The sequence below is a fragment of the Protopterus annectens genome, chromosome 6.part1, assembly GCF_019279795.1.
Source record: "Protopterus annectens isolate FY-2018-M chromosome 6.part1, PAN1.0, whole genome shotgun sequence".
Lineage (NCBI taxonomy): Eukaryota > Metazoa > Chordata > Ceratodontiformes > Protopteridae > Protopterus > Protopterus annectens.
In genome coordinates, this window is record NC_056738.1 from 399,375,422 (window position 1) to 399,394,890 (window position 19,469).

The window sequence follows — 19,469 nt, forward strand, 5'->3', positions numbered from 1 at the left end:
TCAGATACCTTTCTTGCTGAACTGATTGCTAAAAGTAAGGCTGTTTTCCAAGAAAGGAATTTTAAATCTGCACTTGCAGCTGGCTCAAAAGGAGGAAGGCTGAGTTTTTCCAATACAAAGTTGAGGTCCCAGGCTGGAGTTGGGGCTCTCCTGGGTGGTCTTAAGCTTTTGGCCCCTCTGAGGAACTGCTTGAGCAGTGGTTGAGAGAAGAGGGGAGGTTCTGTGTTATAATGAGCTGAAATGGCTGAGGCATGAATTTTGATGGAGGAAAAAGAAAGGCCCTTGTAAAGCATCTCAGTTAAGTATTGAAGAATCTTAGGTTAATTGGGCGCTGCTGTGCCCATCCCTTGAGTTTGGTTCCAGGCACAGAATCTTTTCCATTTTTCACCTTAAGGTTTTCTAGTACTAGGCCTCCTTGCCTCCAAAATGACATCCAACACTTGTTTACTGTGGGATGGTAGCAGAGAGATTAGGTAATTAGCCAGGCTGCTAGGTTCAAGGTTTGAAGCTGAGGGTGCAGAATCTGGTTCTCCTGTTGTGACAACAGGGTAGGGGCCTGAGGCAGATGTCATGGTGCCAGCAGTGACACACTGCGCAAGAGGGGGTAGCAGTGTTGGCGTGGCCAGTCTGGTGCAATCAATATCGTCCTTGGTTTGTCCTGTTTGATCTTTAGTAGTACTTTGGGGAGGAGAGGCAGAGGAGGAAAGGCATAAACTGATAGGTTTTTCCAGCTGAAGGACAGAGCATCCATTTTCCAAGCTTGTTTGTGGGGAGTCCTTGTGCAGAATTTGTCCAATTGGTAGTTCTGGGGGGAGGCTCCCCCATTTGTTTGTCAACATGTTGAAAGTCTTTGGTTCCAGTTTCCACTCGTGTGGGTCCATGATATTTCTGCTTAGTTCGTCTGCCAGTGTATTTAGTTTTCCTGGCAGGAATTGAGCCTGTAGATGCACCTGGTAGCTCAAGGTTGTGTTCCACAGAGGCATGGCTAGTCTGCATAGGGGGTAAGAATGGGTGCCCCCCTGCTTGTTTATGTATCACATAACAATGGTGTTGTCTGTCTTTACCATTAATTGTCCTGGAAGAATGTGGTCCTTGAAGGCTGTCAGAGCATTCTGTACAGCCAACATTTCTTTTTGATTGATATGCAGGTGCATTTGACTTGGGTTCCATTTGCCCTGAATGCACTTCCCTGCCAGGTGAGCCCCACCATGCATAGTCTGATGCGTCTGCAGTTAGGGTTTGGGCGGCAGGGAGTAGAGTGAATGGTAGTCCCTTGTTTTGGTGGCAGGCCTCTGCCCACCAAAGGAACTCTAACCGTAGGCAAGGTATGATAGGAATCATTGCTTCTAGGTCCAGAGAATGTTGACACCATAGGCTTTTTAGATACCACTGTAGTTTCCTCATATGCAGTCTTGCATATGGAATTAGTAGAATGCAGGAGGTCATGAATCCCAAGGCTTGCAGTATTTGCCTTGCAGAAAGCAGGGTTTTTGTGGCCATTAGTTTGAAGTAAACTGTCAAATTAATTTGTTTCTCTGGCGTGACAAAAGCCATCTGGGAAGCTGTGTTCAAGCTTGCTCCCAGGAATATAATTTGTTGACAGGGTAAGAGATGTGATTTATTTTCGTTTATGGTGTACCCCAGACAAGTTAGCACCTTTTGTACAAATGCCAGAAGATTCAAAAGTATGTCCTGGCTTTCTGCCTGTATTAGACAATCATCCAGGTATGGGTATATTTGAATATTTCTTTGCCTGCAAAATGCAATGACTGGAGCTAGGCACTTTGTGAATACCATGGGCGCAGTAGATAAGCCAAAGGGCAGTGCAGAAAACTGATAGTGCATGTAGCCTGCTTTGAAGCGTAGGTATCATCTGCAAGATTCCCTGATTGGGATATGCAGGTAGGCTTCCTTTAAATCGAGTGTTGCCAACCAGGCATCTCCGCCTAGCACAGGAAGCAAGTGGTGAAGAGTTAGCATCTTGCATTTTGGAATCACCAAAAAGGTGTTTAAGGTAGACAGGTCCAGGATAGGACGCCGTGAGTTGTCTTTTCTGGGTACCAGGAAAAGTCTTGAGTAAAAACATTGTCCCTTTTCCTCTTCTGGTACAGTTTGAATAGCCTTTATGCTTAAGAGAGAGAGCGACAGTACTTGTTTTTGAGACTCTGCCCATTGATTTGGGGGTAGATCTGGCCAACCGTTTGGGGTTGGTAATGTGTGGAATTTAAATCTATATCCTTGGGAAACTATATTTAAAACTCAATTGTCCTGGGTAATGAGTTCCCAGTTTTTTCCTGCAGAGCAAGGTCAGTTGAGAAGTGCTTGGAAGTTTTAACATTAAGTCATTGAGACAGTTTACCATGGGGGGAGTCTTACTACTCCCTGATTTGGAAGTGGGAACCCCCCACTGCTTAGTCCTGTGCATACCCTGGGACTGAAAACTGGGTGTTGCCTGGAAGAGGCAGGAAAGGACCAATTCTTAGAGGGCCAATGCCTACTAAATCTTGGAGGCTGTACTTGTAGGAAATCTTTAACAGTTTGCATAGATTTAGCTTTTTCCTCCATCTTTTTAAGAACTTCTTCTGCTTTGTTGCCAAACAGGTGGTCCTGATTTAAGGGAGCATCCAGTAATTTAGCTTTAACATGATCTGGCAAGGATTGCTCCTTAAGCCAAGCATGCCTTCTAAGTACAGACCCAGTGACAGCAGCCCTGCAAGATGCCTCTAGTGAATCAAAACCACATTGCAAAGTATGTCTTCCAACCTGTTCAGCAGAATGCATCAAATTCTGTAAATCCTTATTTTCAGCACAGTCAGGAATCAACATCATTTTCTGTTTAAGCAATCCAATAATATGCTGCTGATACTTTAACATTTGAAACTGGCAGTTTAAGGCCCTAATGGCCAAGGTTGCAGAAGTGTATACCTTCTTAACCAATCTATCCAGTACCCTGGAGTCTCTATCAGAGGGGGTAGGATTTTTGGCAGTAGTAGCCTTAATGCCCTTGGATCCCTGTGAAATGGTCTCAGGATCTGCAGTAGGATTTTTAAAAAGGAACTTGTGAGAGTCAGGAACTCTGTAATATCTATCAGGTTTTCTGGGAGCAGGAGGTAGAGAGTCAGGGGCCAAGCTAGATTCCGAGAAGGCATCATCAACAATGTCTAGTACAGGAGGGACAGCTAAAGGCCCGTGCTGGGGCAGGAGTAAGAAATCCCCAAGTCTCTTTTTAGAATCCGAGTAATCCTGGCTTTCCCAATGAAAATGCTCCCTAAGAGTACGCAAGGTTTCACCAAAAGAGAAATCCTCTGGGGGGAAAGCAGAGGGAATAGAGTCCTCTGCATCAGAATCCTCATATGTAGAGAACAGTAAATCCTGGTCATTAGAGGAAACAGAAATTTCAGAATCCCGGTCAGAAGTATCATAAGCAAGTTCAGTCCTAGGTCTCAGAGAGGGAAGGTTGGCTTCCTCTGATTAAAGTAGGCATGGTTCAAGATTTAGGCCTTGAAGAAGAAGATGGTGTCAGTTTAATATGCAAGTCAGTAGGCCTGAATACACCCTCAGAAGCCGGTGCCTGCACAGCAGCTCCGGACCCATCCTAGGTGGAGACATCCGCAGGTTCCATGGCTGAAGCATCTCGTGGCATACCGGACTCTGAATGGGTCTCAGTAGAGGCCTGTGAATCTGAAGTAGCAGGTATCAGGGGCTGCAAAAGCGCCTCACTGAGTACCGATGAACTGGCGACTGGCTTAAGAGAAGCGTCGTCGGCAGCTCTGGACCTAGGTGGCCTGTCTCTGTCTTTATCTTTGTGTTTTTTTGGAATGTCAGTAATCGGATGGCTTACCGAAGACATATCTGGATAATTGAACCGAGTACCAAAATATTTAGAAGTGTAAATATACCGACGACGAATATTTCGTTGCTTAAATAAGGCACAAAACTGACAGCGAGGTACGTCGTGGTCAGGGCCTAGGCAAGGAATACAGTACGAATGGAAATCTTTATGAGGTATTTGCTTTCCACAAGAAATACAATTATTGACTTTTACTGACATCGGTTTAGAGCAAGAAAAAGTTTCCCCAATGGGGTACTTAGCTTTAGTTGAAGACTTCGGATCTGAAACTTGAAAACGAGAATTTCAGGAGTCGGCCGACCGGCACTTGCGAACTGCTTCGGGCACCGCACGGCAAGAAAGACTGATGTAATGGCATCAGCTGCATGCTTTATACCCCTGACTACCTGACATCACGGAAGATGAGACAGCAACCAACGCAGGACCCAACACTTTGATAATCAGGCCGACTGAGGGCTACTGCAAGCAGATAACCCAAATGTGATGACTGCAACAGTGAAACACGAAGAACATCTGTATAGTTCATCAGAAGAGGAACAGAAAGCACAACTTGAAGTGGTTAGAACTTTCTCAGATGATATAAAATGTTAACTGGTCTTGATAAATGTGCAAAAGCAACATTTAAAGCAGGAAAGTTGCAGCACAAAGAAAATATCAGTCTGTGACAATAATGCAATATAAAGAAACTTGAGCAGGAGGGAATGTATAAATATTTAGGAAACAATGAAGGGTCAACAAAAAACATGAACATAAGCAAACAAAACACAGTAAGGAATATTTTAGAAGACAAAAATTAATACTGAAAACAACCCTGACATATAGGAACAACGTCCAAGCTATAAAACAATTTGCTCTTCCTGTTCTAGCTTATAATTTTAGAGTGACTAACTGGCCCCAAAAGGTATTTGATCAGTTGGACAGGAAAACCAGAAAAATGCTTCATGCATGTCAAATGATATATAAAAATCACTGTATACTAAGATTACATATTCCTCTTTCTGAAGGAGGTATGTGCCTCCTTGAAACTGATTACATGTATAGAGCTGCAATCATAGGACTGCATACAGATCTGCTAACTCCACCATATCCAAATATAAAAACAAGTTATGTACTCAGTATAACATTCCAATTCCATCTGTGTTGCCCATTTTCATTCTTTCTCACCGAGTCTCGGATCCGATCCTCAGATCTAGCTGGAATGCATTTTCCAGACTTTGGATCCTAGTCTTGAGCTCCTCCCTCTTTCCATAATGCACCACATTATCCCTAGTTCCTCAGACTGAGTTTGCTGCCTACAGATTTTAAAGACAGGACAGATAAATAGAAAATGAAGGATTAAAGTGAAAACATTGAAAATTCTATATCATTTAAGATCCTTCTAAGAATGACAAGGCTGCAGGATGGCTGGGAGAGAAGGTGAGGAAGAATGAAAACGGACAACAAAGATGGAATTTTATGGGGAGTACAAAACTTCTTTATCTGATGTTGTCCTTTTCATTCTTCCTCATTGATGGGTCAGAATCCCCAGCAACGTGACTCTAGAGAGGCCCTCAAAGAAGGATATATCGGAGCACTGTTGACCCAAAGGAAGCTCTGTCTGGAGACAATGTCCAACTCGTACTGTGTCATAAACGCAGGAGTCTTTGACCAAGTCAGTGCAATAAAGATGTCATAAACAGAAGCTCTGAGAGAAAAGTAAATATGACAGCTATACATCTGGTAGAATGGGGCTCGGATGACAAGGCAATTACAGACCATTTTGGGAAAAATGGTATGAAAAACGTGTCCATAATATATTTGGACAGTGTAATCGTGAAGACTGTTTAACTTAAGCAGTTAGAAGGAAAGGGAGATAAACAGGTTATCATATTTTCTGTAAGCTTTGGTCTCATGCAATATGAACACAATTGCATATGGACCTAGAGACGATGTAGCAAGTGTTAGCCATATTAAAAAGATTTGGAACGATAATTGGCAATTGTATGAATGACTAATGTTCACCTCTATAGCACTTTGGTTAAAAAAAGGTATTGGTACAGAGGGACACCCTCTTTTATGAAAAATTTTATATAAGTAGGCTTTAAACTTTCACTTGCCAAAGAAACTGCTACCAACAGAGTTGTTTTCCATGAAGAGAATTTCCATACCTCAATTGATTGCCTGTTCCAGGGGGTTTTCTTTCAGTACTTGAAGAATAACCTTGACATCTGAAGGAAAAAGAGGGTTCTCTCACAGGGGGTTCAAGTAGTAGGATTCCTCTCAAGAACTCTTTACATAATCTGGAAATTGTTAAGGAAATAATTTATTTCTATTGTCAACTGATATTGTTGCAAACTCAAGTTTAATAGCAAAGAAATCTCTCACCTTTTCTAAAGGGGTTTGGCAGGAATGGAAAGGCTAGCAGATCTAGAAGCTGAAAAAAAGGCCAATATTATGTCATCTGTTGCTTCTATACAATTTTTTTGTTGGCAGAAATTTTCTGGGAAACCAAATAATGCTACAAACAGGGGAAGCAAAGTTTTACCACTGTACTTTTACTGGAAAAGGGGAAACCATACAGTTATCTAGAATGTAGAATGTATGGGAAAAAGAATTGCTCGATTCCCAGGGGGTGAAATGGGAACTCCAGATTAAACTCCAGAGTCTTTGGAAGATGTTCCTAAAGAAACTGGAAAGAAGAGAGAGAGAGAGAGAGAGAGAGAGAGAGAGAGAGAGACAGAGAGTAAGATACAGCAAGAGAGAGCAACATACCTTGAGATTCCAGAAGGGGGCAATGAAATGATAGAGGTGCCCGGTCTGCTTTTTTTTTTTTTGTTTTGAGAAACCTTGAAAACAATTTAAGTTGGGGGATTAATGTGCGTGAGGTGCTGAACCTGCTGGCTAATGTCACGAACAAGGGAAGCAAGCCTGCACTGTCTTACGATCACTGGAAATACAGAAACCATACTATAATTTTAAAGGGTGTGGAGGTCTGGATGCTGGATCTCCTAAGAGTTAGATAAGAGATCCTGACTGGGCTCCCGGATCCATAGAGGATAGTTCAGACAAGATCAATGGTAGAGGGAGACAAGCAAAAGATAACCGGTGGAGCAAGAAAGTAGCAACAATGTTGGCCCTAACGGTTAAAAAAAATCAGACTTGCAATTCATTGAGGAACCACTCATTATTAATCAGACTAGACCTACTGCGGCTGTCTGCCAAAAGGTTGGATTTTCTCAACATATGTGTTGCAGTTAGATAGTAGTTTGAAGAAATTGCTCATTCCCAAACCCTCATGGCCACTCTGCACGAGGGGTAAGAATGGGTTCCTTCTTGTTTGCTGATATACTAGGTTACTGACATGCAAGTGTGCCTTGCATTAGTCCCCAGAAAGGGAACATCCTGAAAGGCTTGTAACATGAGTAGGACAGCTCTCATCTTCAAGACAGTCTGCCTAGAAACAAATCGTCCAACTGGAGATCCACCAGCAAATAAATTTTGTAAACTGGTTTTACAGGAACAGATAGTGACTGAAAAGGGATAGAACCACAACCTTGTAGAATTAATCTTGATAAAAGGGGCAGGAATGAGAGCAAGTCCCACACCTGATTTCTTAATGATATGATTTGGTGAAGAATCAAGGAAGCTATCTGGTTGTGGGATTCAAGTGAGGACTTATGAATCCCAAACTCTGTACAAAGAACAGATTTGATTTTGCCAGATTTATAGTAATGCTCAAGGATCTGGATATTGGAAACAGATAATCCTCACTTATAACAGTTGATACCTGGTTGGAGGAGTAAAGTGGGGTTGTCGTTCAGACATGGCAATACCATAAAATCTTCGTGTCTTGGGTGAGCAGCCATTACTGCCATGCACATGGAAAAAAAAAAAATCCTGTGGGATGTGGCAAGTCTTAAGGGTAGATCTCGGACTAGCTAGAGGCTGGCTCCTAGAAGGACCTATTTAATTTGATGTAACAGCACTTGGTCCAAAAATGTGTAAAGTACATCCAATTATCATTAAGCAGAAGCAGCAGGATGGGCTGAAACACAAGCAACCGGAACTCTGACTTCTGTACCTATAAATACTAGAATCCTAGAGGTAAAAAAAAAAGGGAAAAGTAACAACCTTTGGATATTATGTTTCGCACCAAAGCACTGTTTGTTAAGCTTCTCCAGGTGTCCAGGTTCCACAGAGAAAAAAACATCCTCCAACTGCCTCCACAGATGGGCAGTCAAGCAGCGCTTCCAGAACACTGATAGGATCAGTCAGAGAAAAACTATGAAACTGTAATTCTGCGGAGCACCTCTGCTTCTGGGCCCAAGCTCCGACACCTAGCCTCCTAGGTATGCCCGCACCCTGAAACAAACAAACCTATTCAGTGGTACATCCAGAGAGTCACCAAAGTGCAGAATACACGAGAAGTCCAAGTGGTTCCAACTCTGAGAATCCAACGCACTGTTTCACCTCCTGAGAGACCCAGTTCTCAACTAGGAAGGGAGGAGGAGAGATAAGACCCAAAGGGTATGCTGAAGCCCAGTACTGTATTTGTTTATTTTGAAGAATAGAACATGGGTTGTAGTCATGGATCTGTGAAAAGGGTCCATAACGGCCATCTATACAGTGAAACTTGCCAATTTTAGTTCTGTGAATGGAACAATCAATTGGAGAGCGTGGCCAGTAAAGGCAAATCCTTAAACGAGGGGAGAGGAGGGAGTAGCTCCGGAATTCTAGCTGTAGGGGGTAAAAAGTGATGTCCATCGGAAGAAATAGTATCCTTGGCCTGGAAACCATAATGGTTGGACACTTTTATGTCATGACATAGAGAAGCTGAGAAGAAGTCCATGCCAGAAGAAAAGAACAAACAGTGAGGCTGGATTGGTGAGTGGCTCAACAGCTTGAATCCAAAAGGGTTCAGATTTAAAAAAAACCCTGACACCTGCATTTAAGATTAAAGCTCTAAACTAGGTGCCCGACCATCTTGAGAAAAGGGGTTTTAAAATTCGAAGAAAATACTACCTACTGTAACATCTTCGGATCTAAAGAACATGGATCCGAGATCTTAATAGTTTGTTGCAGAATGGACTGCCATCTGTCTGATGATAAGCTTAGGATCTGATGAATAAGAAAACAGCAACAGTAAAACTGTTCGGATCGATCCGCCTGGATCCCAATATGTCATGTCCATCTGCCAAGTAAGATCTCAGTCCATTGGATCAAAAGGCATAGGATCCGATGAATTAACCATGGAACTGTGAAGGAGCACCATAGGGAGCAAGCCTGTCAGATCCAAAAAGGACCTTGGATCTGGAGGATGTCTTGGGAGCCTCGGATCCATGAGTTGGATCAGAGAACTTTTATATTGCAGCTCTGAGTTTTTGGCTGAGTGGGGGTTAGCCCCAAAGAAAACTAGCAACCAGCCCTTCTAATCCATGGGTTGGAGTGTCTTAGTATCATCCACAAAAACAAGGGCACCCAAGAACAGAAGGTGTAACACACTGGCAAAAAACACCTACAACGGGCTGTCCCAGTTCTAAGCGAAGCCCAATGTTAGTCGACCGCTCTGGATTGAAAAAAAACAGATCTCTCAACAAGACCAGTTTCTCCAGTCAACCTGTTAACTGTAGGATCCAAGAAATTTTGATCCGAGGAGAGAGTTATCTGCTTAAAGGCTTTGGGTCCAAATGCTCTGGATCCGAAAGAAGAAAACAGCTCAGCTCTTGGAGACCTGCCACATATTGGATCCGAGTTCCTCGGATCCAAAAGATGCAAACATTAACTCCAAAGCTCTGAATTCGTAGACACCAGACTGAGAACAGCCCAACGACATGTGACATAAAACTAGCATCTCACAGTAAAAAAAAAAAACAGACATACGGATCCGAAGGCTTAGGTTCATAGGTTGGTACTAGGCTATCGGCCCTAGGGCCTATACAAGCCTAGCCATAACAATTCTCTGGCTATTTCTTCCCACAATATTTACTTCTGGGTCCATAGCAGTCAGCAAATAAGTGTCAAAAACATCATGGGCGAATCTTTCAGATCCAAAGATTTAGAATCTGAAGTAGACCCTAAGAACTTTGGATCCAAGATCATGGATTTGAGTTCCTCATTGTGTAGGTCCATTTCTATATAACGGGGGTTGAGCCCTGCTAGAAACCAGTAGAACCTTAGCTTAGGAGCTGGTTCCACCTTCTCTTCTTATTATAATTTTTATTTTTTTTTGAAAAAAAAAAAATGGGATACACAATAGCCCACAAGATGGAAAGCAAAGGATTTAAGTGCATTCCTATGTTGCAATTTGTTTCAGTGTAATTTTTACACACACACACACACACAAACACAGACTGGATATTTTGAGATGAAGTCTACAGTCAACTGTCATGATTTTATAACTTTGGCCTTTAATGGACCATGAAAATCTGTACCATTTAAAGAAGCACTGAAAATAACAACCAGATCCAGCACACAAAAATGCTACCTCAACTGCCCTGCACAAACTCTCTAAGGGATGAAAAAGACAGAGACAAAACATGAAGTAAAGGCAACAAACCAATGACCAGGGACATACAACTCAGTACTGTAAAAGGAAAAAACAACTCATCCAGCCATATGAAGTTTAGCTGACTCAGATAAAATGGATTACATCCTGCCACAAGCTATCCAGGAAAGAATGCCCTAGGTTAAGCAACAACCAGGGGATGGAAAATAACAATTCCAGTCACAAACGGCCACTGAGGGAGGAAAGAAGTCTGAAAATTAAGAGACCAACTAGCCTATAAGAATAGCAGTTAATTTGTAAAATTAAAAACTTACATATTGAGAGAGAGAGTGGATCTTTCATCTGACCATGATGGCGGCAAACGAAACCTGAGGAACTAGGGACAGTATGGTGCATTATGGGAAGACGGAGGAGCTTGAGACTAGGATCCAAAGTCTGGAAAATGTAGCCTAGCTAGATCTGAGGATTGGATCTGAAACCCATCAGTGAAGAATGAAAAGGACACCATCAGACTGAAAGTTTTTAAGATATGAAGAGCACAAGTCTAAGATGACTTCCTTGCTTAGTTTAGCAGAAGCATGTTGGTGTCAAGCAGAAATGGAAATCAAACCAAAAGTAGACAAAAATCACATAGCACCTGAATGTGTCAAAACAAAAGAAAGAATATAAGGAAAAGGATCCGATGAGAAGGCAAGAAATGTAGAAAAGACATAACTATAGCTTTAAGTACAGAAAACTCCTTGAACAACCTCATGTCAATCAGGATCTGATGCAGGAATGATTAAGGACAGGTGAATTTAAACCAAAGATTAAAGTTTAATATTGGAGGCCCAGGATAGTGGACTATGTACATGTTGGTTTACAAAGTTCATTGAACATGTGGGAGAAAGAGGCAATTTTTTTTTTATAGCAGAAGTGGAAACAGTTGCACATCCACACACACCCACACAATAAACTATAGCTGAGATCACAAAACTCTGCAGGTAATGGGATAAACTATAGCTGAGATCACAAAACTCTGCAGGTAATGGGATATTTTCTTACCAGCACTGCTACAAGATATCTTTATGTATGATCAATAATGTACATTTATGAAAGGGATATGACAAACTGACATTTGCAGAAAAAGAAGTTGACTGACTGGGATGAATACAGACATATGCATGTGAGTGCCCACACACGCATACTTGCTTGAGCGTTCACACACACACACAGACATACAGACACACACAGACATACAGACACACACACATACAGACACACACATTATAGCACACATTGCCAATCCTAAAATCAGCAAATGCTACTCCTTGAAAACAAAAACCATTGAAACACAAGGATTGAAAAACAAACAAATGTCTTTGAAGGGGGCAACCCTCCCTGCACCCCCTCTACACCCCATGCTAATATATATATATATATATATATATATATATATATATATATATATATATATATATATATATATATATACCAATTCCAAGAAAGGGGATATTCCCTAATCACCAGTATACCACAATCTCTAACTTAAAACATCTGGAATTTTTCAAACAGCTGATTTTCAATCAGCTGTAACGTCTCTCTCTCCTCCCCCATCAATGAAAACACTCATCACTGTACCTCTATGCATCCATATATAGACACACATGATTGTAACAAACCCAAACAAAACAAATGCAGTCCCTACCACATGCCAGGTTGTACTGGGCCTAAACTAAGTACAAACATTATATGCTGCACAATAAAGAGCAACACCATCTAATATTACTCCCGCTGCAACTATTAGCCTTTATCTTACCGCATGCCTGACTACATTAAACATATCCACGTGTTCTCTGCCCCCACCCCCACTAATGTAAGCAAAGATAAAGTTGTCAGTTTGGTACTGGAAGTGGTCACCCCCACCAGTTAATTTACAATGGGCAGCATATAGAGTTCTAATCTGGATTATTCAACCTGCTTCTCCAAATTTTACCAATAACTTGATAGGTTTAATAGATGCTGCACACATCCTGCTTAGGAAGATTAGAATACTATTCTTTTTTAGAATGGAAGTGTTACTTCTTCACCCAAGAGTAACACATACAAACAAGAAGGCTACTGATAAAGTTATGGAAAAGACACAACTGGTGGGAATTTAGTGGCCATTACATCCTGAAGATAGAGAGTTTACAGTTATCTCCCCCTTTTGAGTTTGCTGAATTACTGACTAATGTCCTGTTTCAATGTACAGCATACATTGAGTGCGGATTGCCTGGCTGCCCCTTTCTGGTCATCTTTCAGACCAAATGCCCAATGCAGCTGACAGCACATTCACATAATTCAAAATGTTTCTTTGGTTATATAATGGTACACTATATTTTGATAAATTTTCTGGATTTGTTAGGAGTATTCCAAAGTAGAAATGCATCAAATATAAAGACTGTAACAGCTAGGTAGCATCTTTTCAGGGAAGCTGCTAAAGATAAGCTAGAAAACACAGCTAAAAATGTGCAGTGGCTTCTAAACTCAGCAATATGAGAACCCATCTTGCCTTAAACGTTAAAAAGTTCCTAAGTTCCACAGACTTCTTTTCCCCCCCCAAACAGCCTGCTTATATCTGTGGAGAGAGATAGTCTCATGGACAAAAGAGGAAAGCCTGAGGATGCTATTGGCATGGAGAATGAATGTCAGGGTCAGTAGCGCAATAGGTAGCACACTTGCCTTTGTTGCTGGAAGACCAGAAATCTGCAAATTCTTTTCCCACTCCAACTGACTGAATATGACCTGTGGACAAATGGAACATATCTTTTACTGCAGAGATGTGAAGTAAAATAGACAGAGCTGAGGCCACACAAAGAGTGTTCCTTAATGAGAAGAAAATAATCTATAAAGTAAATGCCTCAGATAGGACAACACAAATTGCCTCTGTAAGGTTTTCAGCATCCACTGGCTAACAAAACGCATCTGTGAGATAAAGGAATAACTTACTTGATTCTGTGGTCTTTTTTGAATGCATTGTGGTGGATTATGTGTAGGCAATGTCTCACTGTGGGCCTGTGACTGTGAGGGTGCTGCTTTAACCCAGATTTTGGTGAGGGAAGACAGAACAGGAACTGGCTGAAAGACGTCAGGGTTCACACTGGAGTCATGTTTAGTGATAGGCTTAACTGTCTGCAAATTTCACAGGTTTGGGAACTCATGAAAGGAGAAAGAAACTTTGATTATGTGATTTAATAGGGTGGCAATGAAAGTGTTGCATGACCTGATAAATTTATGGAAAAGGCCATCACAGCAGCTCTTCCACACTTTTGAATTTCTTTACGTCATTTATTGAATTTTTGATAATAAAACCACAGTAAACAAAGTTACTGTCAAATAGGGTTGCCACCTTTTCAAATGGCCAAAGTGGGATATTTTTTGTACAAATATCAGATTTTATAGGCCGACATATACCCATGGTCAGTACAAAGAATAGAACTTAACTTTTTTGCCTAAATAAAAGCTTATTCTTGTAGCATTTTAGTTGCTTATTCTGTTTCTTATAGCATTTAGGTATTTTAGATAAAGAATAATTGTTTTATGCAACTATTACATAAAATATAGGAAATAATTTTGTCCTAAAATCTCAGGACATTTGCTATTTTTTAAATTTTTTGTTATTTCAACTGCCCAAAGAGACTGTCCCTCACAAAGTGGGACAGGTGGTAACCCTACAGTCAAAAGCAATAATGGGTCCTGGTACTGCCACTCCAGTGAGTTAGACTGATAAAGCCCATATTATGGCCTAGCTGACCCAGGTTCAAGTAATGACTCATGTGACTGATGAAGAAGCAGGGAGGGAAGGGATGGTGGTGCCCAACCTGGGGGGGGGGGGGTTACATCAGTTGTTCCTGGTGGGACTGGGGACATCATATGTGGGGGGTGTCCAAAGAGTGGAAAAGGGTGGTGTGTCTGGCTGAGCTGTTGCACAGGTTGGTTGATATACTGCATGCCTTCATTGTACTCCCATCCCTTGGACACAACCACAAAGGTTACAACAAAAGCTGGGGAGTAATGGGGTGGCTTAAGTAAAAAAAATAACCTGAGCTAACAGAGGTGGCCAAGACTCCCCCGTCCCAGGACACCCTTAGCTTTTGTGACCAACCCCAGCTAAAACTGTAGTTAGTCGGGGGGGGGTACAGAGAAGCTGGAAGACCCAAAATGGATGTAAGGCACTGGGTAGGAAGACTAAGATAAAACATGGTAGTAAAAAGGTGCTTCAAAAAAGGGCCCTAGCCCCATTGTGTAAAGAAATAAAGCCCTCACTGTGGCTCAGGTGACCTGTATTAAGTAGCATGGGCACTGAAGGGATGGGGTAGGGAGGGTTCAAGTAAGCTTACACCATATCCTCATGGATTGGGGTGGCTTAGCTCAGTGCATCTACAGGACTGAAAATGTGTTTCTCACTGTAATGACCTTCGTGAGCACACAATGCAGTGTACCACTTATGAAGGGGTTGTCATGTGTGGTAGCATGCATGTCCTTAGTGAGCAACAATTGTGCAGTCACAGCATGGTGTTAGATGGGGGGAGCCCAATCCCTGGTCTACAGATAATGCACTCATGTTCCCCATTCAGTCTGCTCTCAAACGGAAGGAACTAAGGGGATGTATGGCTCTGACCTTTCAGGAAAGGAGAGGTCAGCTGAGTGGCTGGGTATGGCTAGATGGTCAATAGGGGAACTGTGGAATAAAAAAATAAAAAAGAAATGTATAAAGGATGCTAAAGTGTGGAATGGAATTCAAGGCTTTGGCCAAATCCAGGCATGCCATGTGAATTTGAATTAAGTTTAATGCCTTCGTGACCTTTCAAAAGAGTCCTCCAGGTTCAAGAGACAGGATCTACCTTTAACCAAATTAAATGGGTTTGGGTCCAAGTTTTGAAGACTGCCTATGTCATTGTTTATGAGGTCCATAAATGATGCTGTCCTTTGCCTTACAGATAAGGCTATTGAGGCCGATATGTTTATAGTTGACCAGGTCAGTCATGGGTCCCCTTTTGCGGAGTAGAATGATTACTGTAGTTCTCCATACTTCTGGTTTGAATTCAGTAGAAAGGTAGAGTCGAAAAGATGTAATAAGGAGTCACCCAGGCAGTGTTTGACTGGAGAAGACGACAAAGTGGCACCTTGTTAGAGCCCATGAAGCTAGTGTTTTTAACCCTGGAGAGAGCATTTAGGACTTGCTGGAGGCTATTCCAAGGGGTGGCGTAGGCATGACACTTTGCTGTCGGCAATTTGGAGGCAATGAGAGGGTAAACTTTGAGCTGAATTTACCCACTAATACACTGACGTAGGCATGCAAATATGCTACAAGCAATTTGGAGGAGATGGGAAGGTAAAATTACAGCTGAATTTGTCCACTAATATGTTGGCAATGTCCTCAGGGAAGGAGTATGTGATGTTATTTTCTATTAACTCAGAGCATTGCTGGTTATTATTTCTTAGGTTCCTAACATAGCTGAAAAATAGCTTTTTGGTTATCCTTAACATGGGTGGCAATTCACAATTTATACTTGCTATTGGAGGATTTGTTTTTGATTTTGCACTCTTCCCTAATTGAAGTGTTAAGTTTGCCTTTATGAGCTAGGAGTTTCTTTTTCCTACTGCAAAGTTTGTTGATACTAGAGTTTCATCAAAGTGGTTTGTTCTTAAATCTCGCACTATATTTATGTCTTATGGGCACTGACGTTTCAAAACTTACTTGGATGTTGAGAGAGTGCCTGATGAATTCTTTGAAAACTGCAACATGTAAAGCAGGGTCACTTGGGTGAGGAGGGTGCTGAATTTCATCTCAGTTGAGCTAGATTTGCCTTAGACGAGTCAATGAAGATAGAGGGGCTTTGAGGTGACTCAGATTTCACATCTAGTGTTCAGTTACTGTACGGTGATCACATTTGAACAGTGATTTGGTAACTGTGGGCTCTGAACATAGGGGGCTATATTTGTGAGAACCAGGTCTTATACTTCATATCCCCTCATTGTGATTTGTATTAGTTAGTCCAAAGATTTGGCAATGAAATCTAAGAATCTCTACATATACTTGCTTGTCATGAAGGTAGTTTACCCAGTTAATGAAGGGATAACTGAAATCACCCAAGAAAATATTGTCAGGTTCTATGATGAGGGATGTCAGTTTGCTAAGATAAGCCTAATGGTCTGCTGGTGTCATACATGGGGTAAGGTAGTTGGCTACTGTATGGTACTGAGTAAAAAGAATGCAGGGGAGTTCTAGGTCTTTGTTCTGCATTACAAGTCTGAAAGTAAAATTGTTTCTTAGGAACACAGATATACCTCAACCAGTGAAAATGTCCAGTGAGGCACTGGGTCTGAAGGAGTATTATACCTTAAACAATGCACTGCATGGATGCTTTCACTGTTCTGAAACTGTGTTCCAGTAACTAAACAATTATCAATATTTCCAAGAGTTATGAATGCCTGTAAAGAGTGCAAATTTTTGTTTAGGCTTCTGGCATTAAGCAGTACTACATTTACATTAGATAGTCACCTGACCTTACCTAAAAAGTCAACATTCGGAAGAAAAAGTCTTAACCAATATATGGAAGCCATGAGGAGAGATGCAGGTCATCCCTAGCAAAGCAATTGAGGATGTCAACCATCTCATCCCAAGCTGATAAATACAGAATCCCAGTAGTTAAGCCAATGACTAAAGTTAATTAAGTTTAGTACTGTGTTGTGTGTTGGGGACAACTTCACTACTTAGTATGAGTAGATTTCCTACTAGGCATTCACAGACTACTCAGTTAGGTTCTTCGTCAGTATAGTACCTTTAATGTATGCGGTTACCAGGCAAAAGACTCCTCCCAAGTTGTGTTCAGGCCTCTGTGTTTGGTAGCTTGTATACTTGGCCTGAATGAAGCATTCCTGCTGTCAGGCTTGTTAAGTGCTGCCAAGCTTTTAAAGTGATCAGACTGTGAATGCAGCATACAATTACTGAAACAGTTCTGAGAATTTTCTTATTTGATGAGCTTATGAATACTAAGAAAGCAAGATAAAATACTAAGCAAAAAATATGAATTATAGGTGCTGTTGGGGAAAATGATAGAGTAGAATGTGGTAAAGGAAAAATATCAGTGTTGCTAAACAGCAGTAGCTTAGGCACAGAAGAAAAGACAGTATATGAAGTTACATCAGAAGAACAGCTACAAAGCTGTCCTAATCCATGCCCCCCTCATATTCTTTAATGGAAGATCAAATAAAAAAAAAGAAAGAAAATCTCCACTTCTGCTACTGGCACACCAACCAGGAGGACAGATACATGCTTCCTCCCTCCTGCCTCAGCTCTTCAATAGAAGAGAAAAAAAAGTTCTGATCCTTTTAATGGCATACCAACCAGGTGGCCAGATACATACCACCTCCTTCCTGCCCTAGCTCTTCATTGCAAAAGCCAGAGATCAGGTACATTGGGTTCCTGAACTGCACACTGCCCCAAAACTCCTTTCTAACACAGTTAAAAAAAATAAAGTCAAGAGCACCTTTTTTTTCTTTTAAATTGTAGCAAGCAGTTGCTACAGTTTATACCAGACATGCAGCACTACAGCACTCAGGTTTTAGTTTAAAAATAAGACAGACTTTTCTTTTTACTTTTAAACTGTAGCAAACTGCTTGCTACAAAATAGCAAACAGTTGCTACAGACAGTTTAGACCACACACATTCCTCAAAAAAAAAATCTTTTTTTTTACCATTAGACTGTATCAAACTGCTCACTACAACGTAGTGAGCAGTTGCTACAGTTTAGCCCACACAGTCAATGATACAGTGCTCAGATCTGACCACAAATGCAATACCAGCTTTTAAAAGCCGCCAATCACATACGTCCAACACTTTGTCCCCAAGGCAGCTGTCCTCTTTGCCCTGCCCCAGCTACACTACTGATTAGAAGAAAACAAAGAATCCACATTGTGTCAACATAAAGAACATTTCAATATTCTATCAAATAGGAGCACAAAATGAGTAGTCTCTGGCTGTATCCTAATTATTTGCAGATGCAGTCAAAGTACAGGTCAGCTATTATGACAAAGACAGCATGGGATAAAGGGATGCACGCTTCCCCATTTCAAGAATTCTCCTATGGGCAATGGCTACTTACACAGGAAAGCAGTCCAGCCAAAGGCTGTCTCGCAGTAAGTCTGTGCTGATGTTGCACAGGGGTAAAGTCTTAACTACAGCCCAGGCCTAAATTTGATTAGCAGTTCTGGTACTTGACAACTCAGGCAGGGAAGATGAGTGTACCCATCCTGGGGTTGAGGTGCACATGCTCAAGCCCACCACTACAGTTAAGAGGAGGCACATGCAGTTTTGTATACAAGAGGGGCAGGGCTCTGGCTGAGTTACACATGGAGGAGTGGATAATACACGATTAACTCATTACAATCCATCTCCTTGAATGGCATGAACACACACACTGGGAACGAGCCTAGGCCTTAAGGGAATACGGTCCCTTGACAGCAGTATGATTCTACCCCAAGATGCCATAACTTCTTTACCAGCCTCAAAGATGAACTGGAGTTAGTCAAGGGTAGCTAAGATGGTATTGGTAGATCCACTGGATGAGAAGAGGTCCTGGGTACAGCTAATGGTCATCTGAGGGGAAGGCAAAAAAAATTAATTCCCACAGTGCCTACCACAGATTGCATCTCCTAGCACCCAGTTGTCAGCTTTTATCCTTCTTTTACTCCATCAGTATCACAGGTTAAGTCTGCCTTGGAGAAATATCTTCCATTTGCTACACAGACATTTTTATAAACTGCTTATCAGTTTTAGAAATAGACAAGACAGTATACATACCTCTTTGAACGTTTATTCCCCAACACTTCTTCTAAATGGGCATTGTCAAGAAACATGTCCACTGCCTATGAACACAAGCAAAAATGTTTTAGTGTTTTCAGCATGCCCACAATTTACTGCATTTGTGGTTTCAGTACCCCCACATCACTTGATGTGTGCAATACATTTTTAAATCTCTTAACGCTGCCTTCTAGTACTGGTCCAGTTTGTCTGTTTTTTTTTTTTTTTTTATTATTATTTGAACTTCTGATAGATCATTCTATGAAAAATCAATGCATTAAAAAAGAAAATGCATATAGACAGAGTTT

General features: G+C 41.4%; 1 protein-coding gene across 1 annotated transcript in view; it reads right to left on the minus strand.

Annotated features, from left to right (window-relative positions):
* The window catches only part of PRDX5 (peroxiredoxin 5), a 255,911-nt gene that overhangs the window by 13,668 nt on the left and 222,774 nt on the right, over positions 1–19,469 (minus strand). Inside the window, exon 5 of the mRNA XM_044075811.1 lies at positions 19,162–19,226. Within this exon, the coding sequence (XP_043931746.1) occupies positions 19,162–19,226 (65 nt within the window). The remainder of the gene's footprint in view (positions 1–19,161; positions 19,227–19,469) is intronic.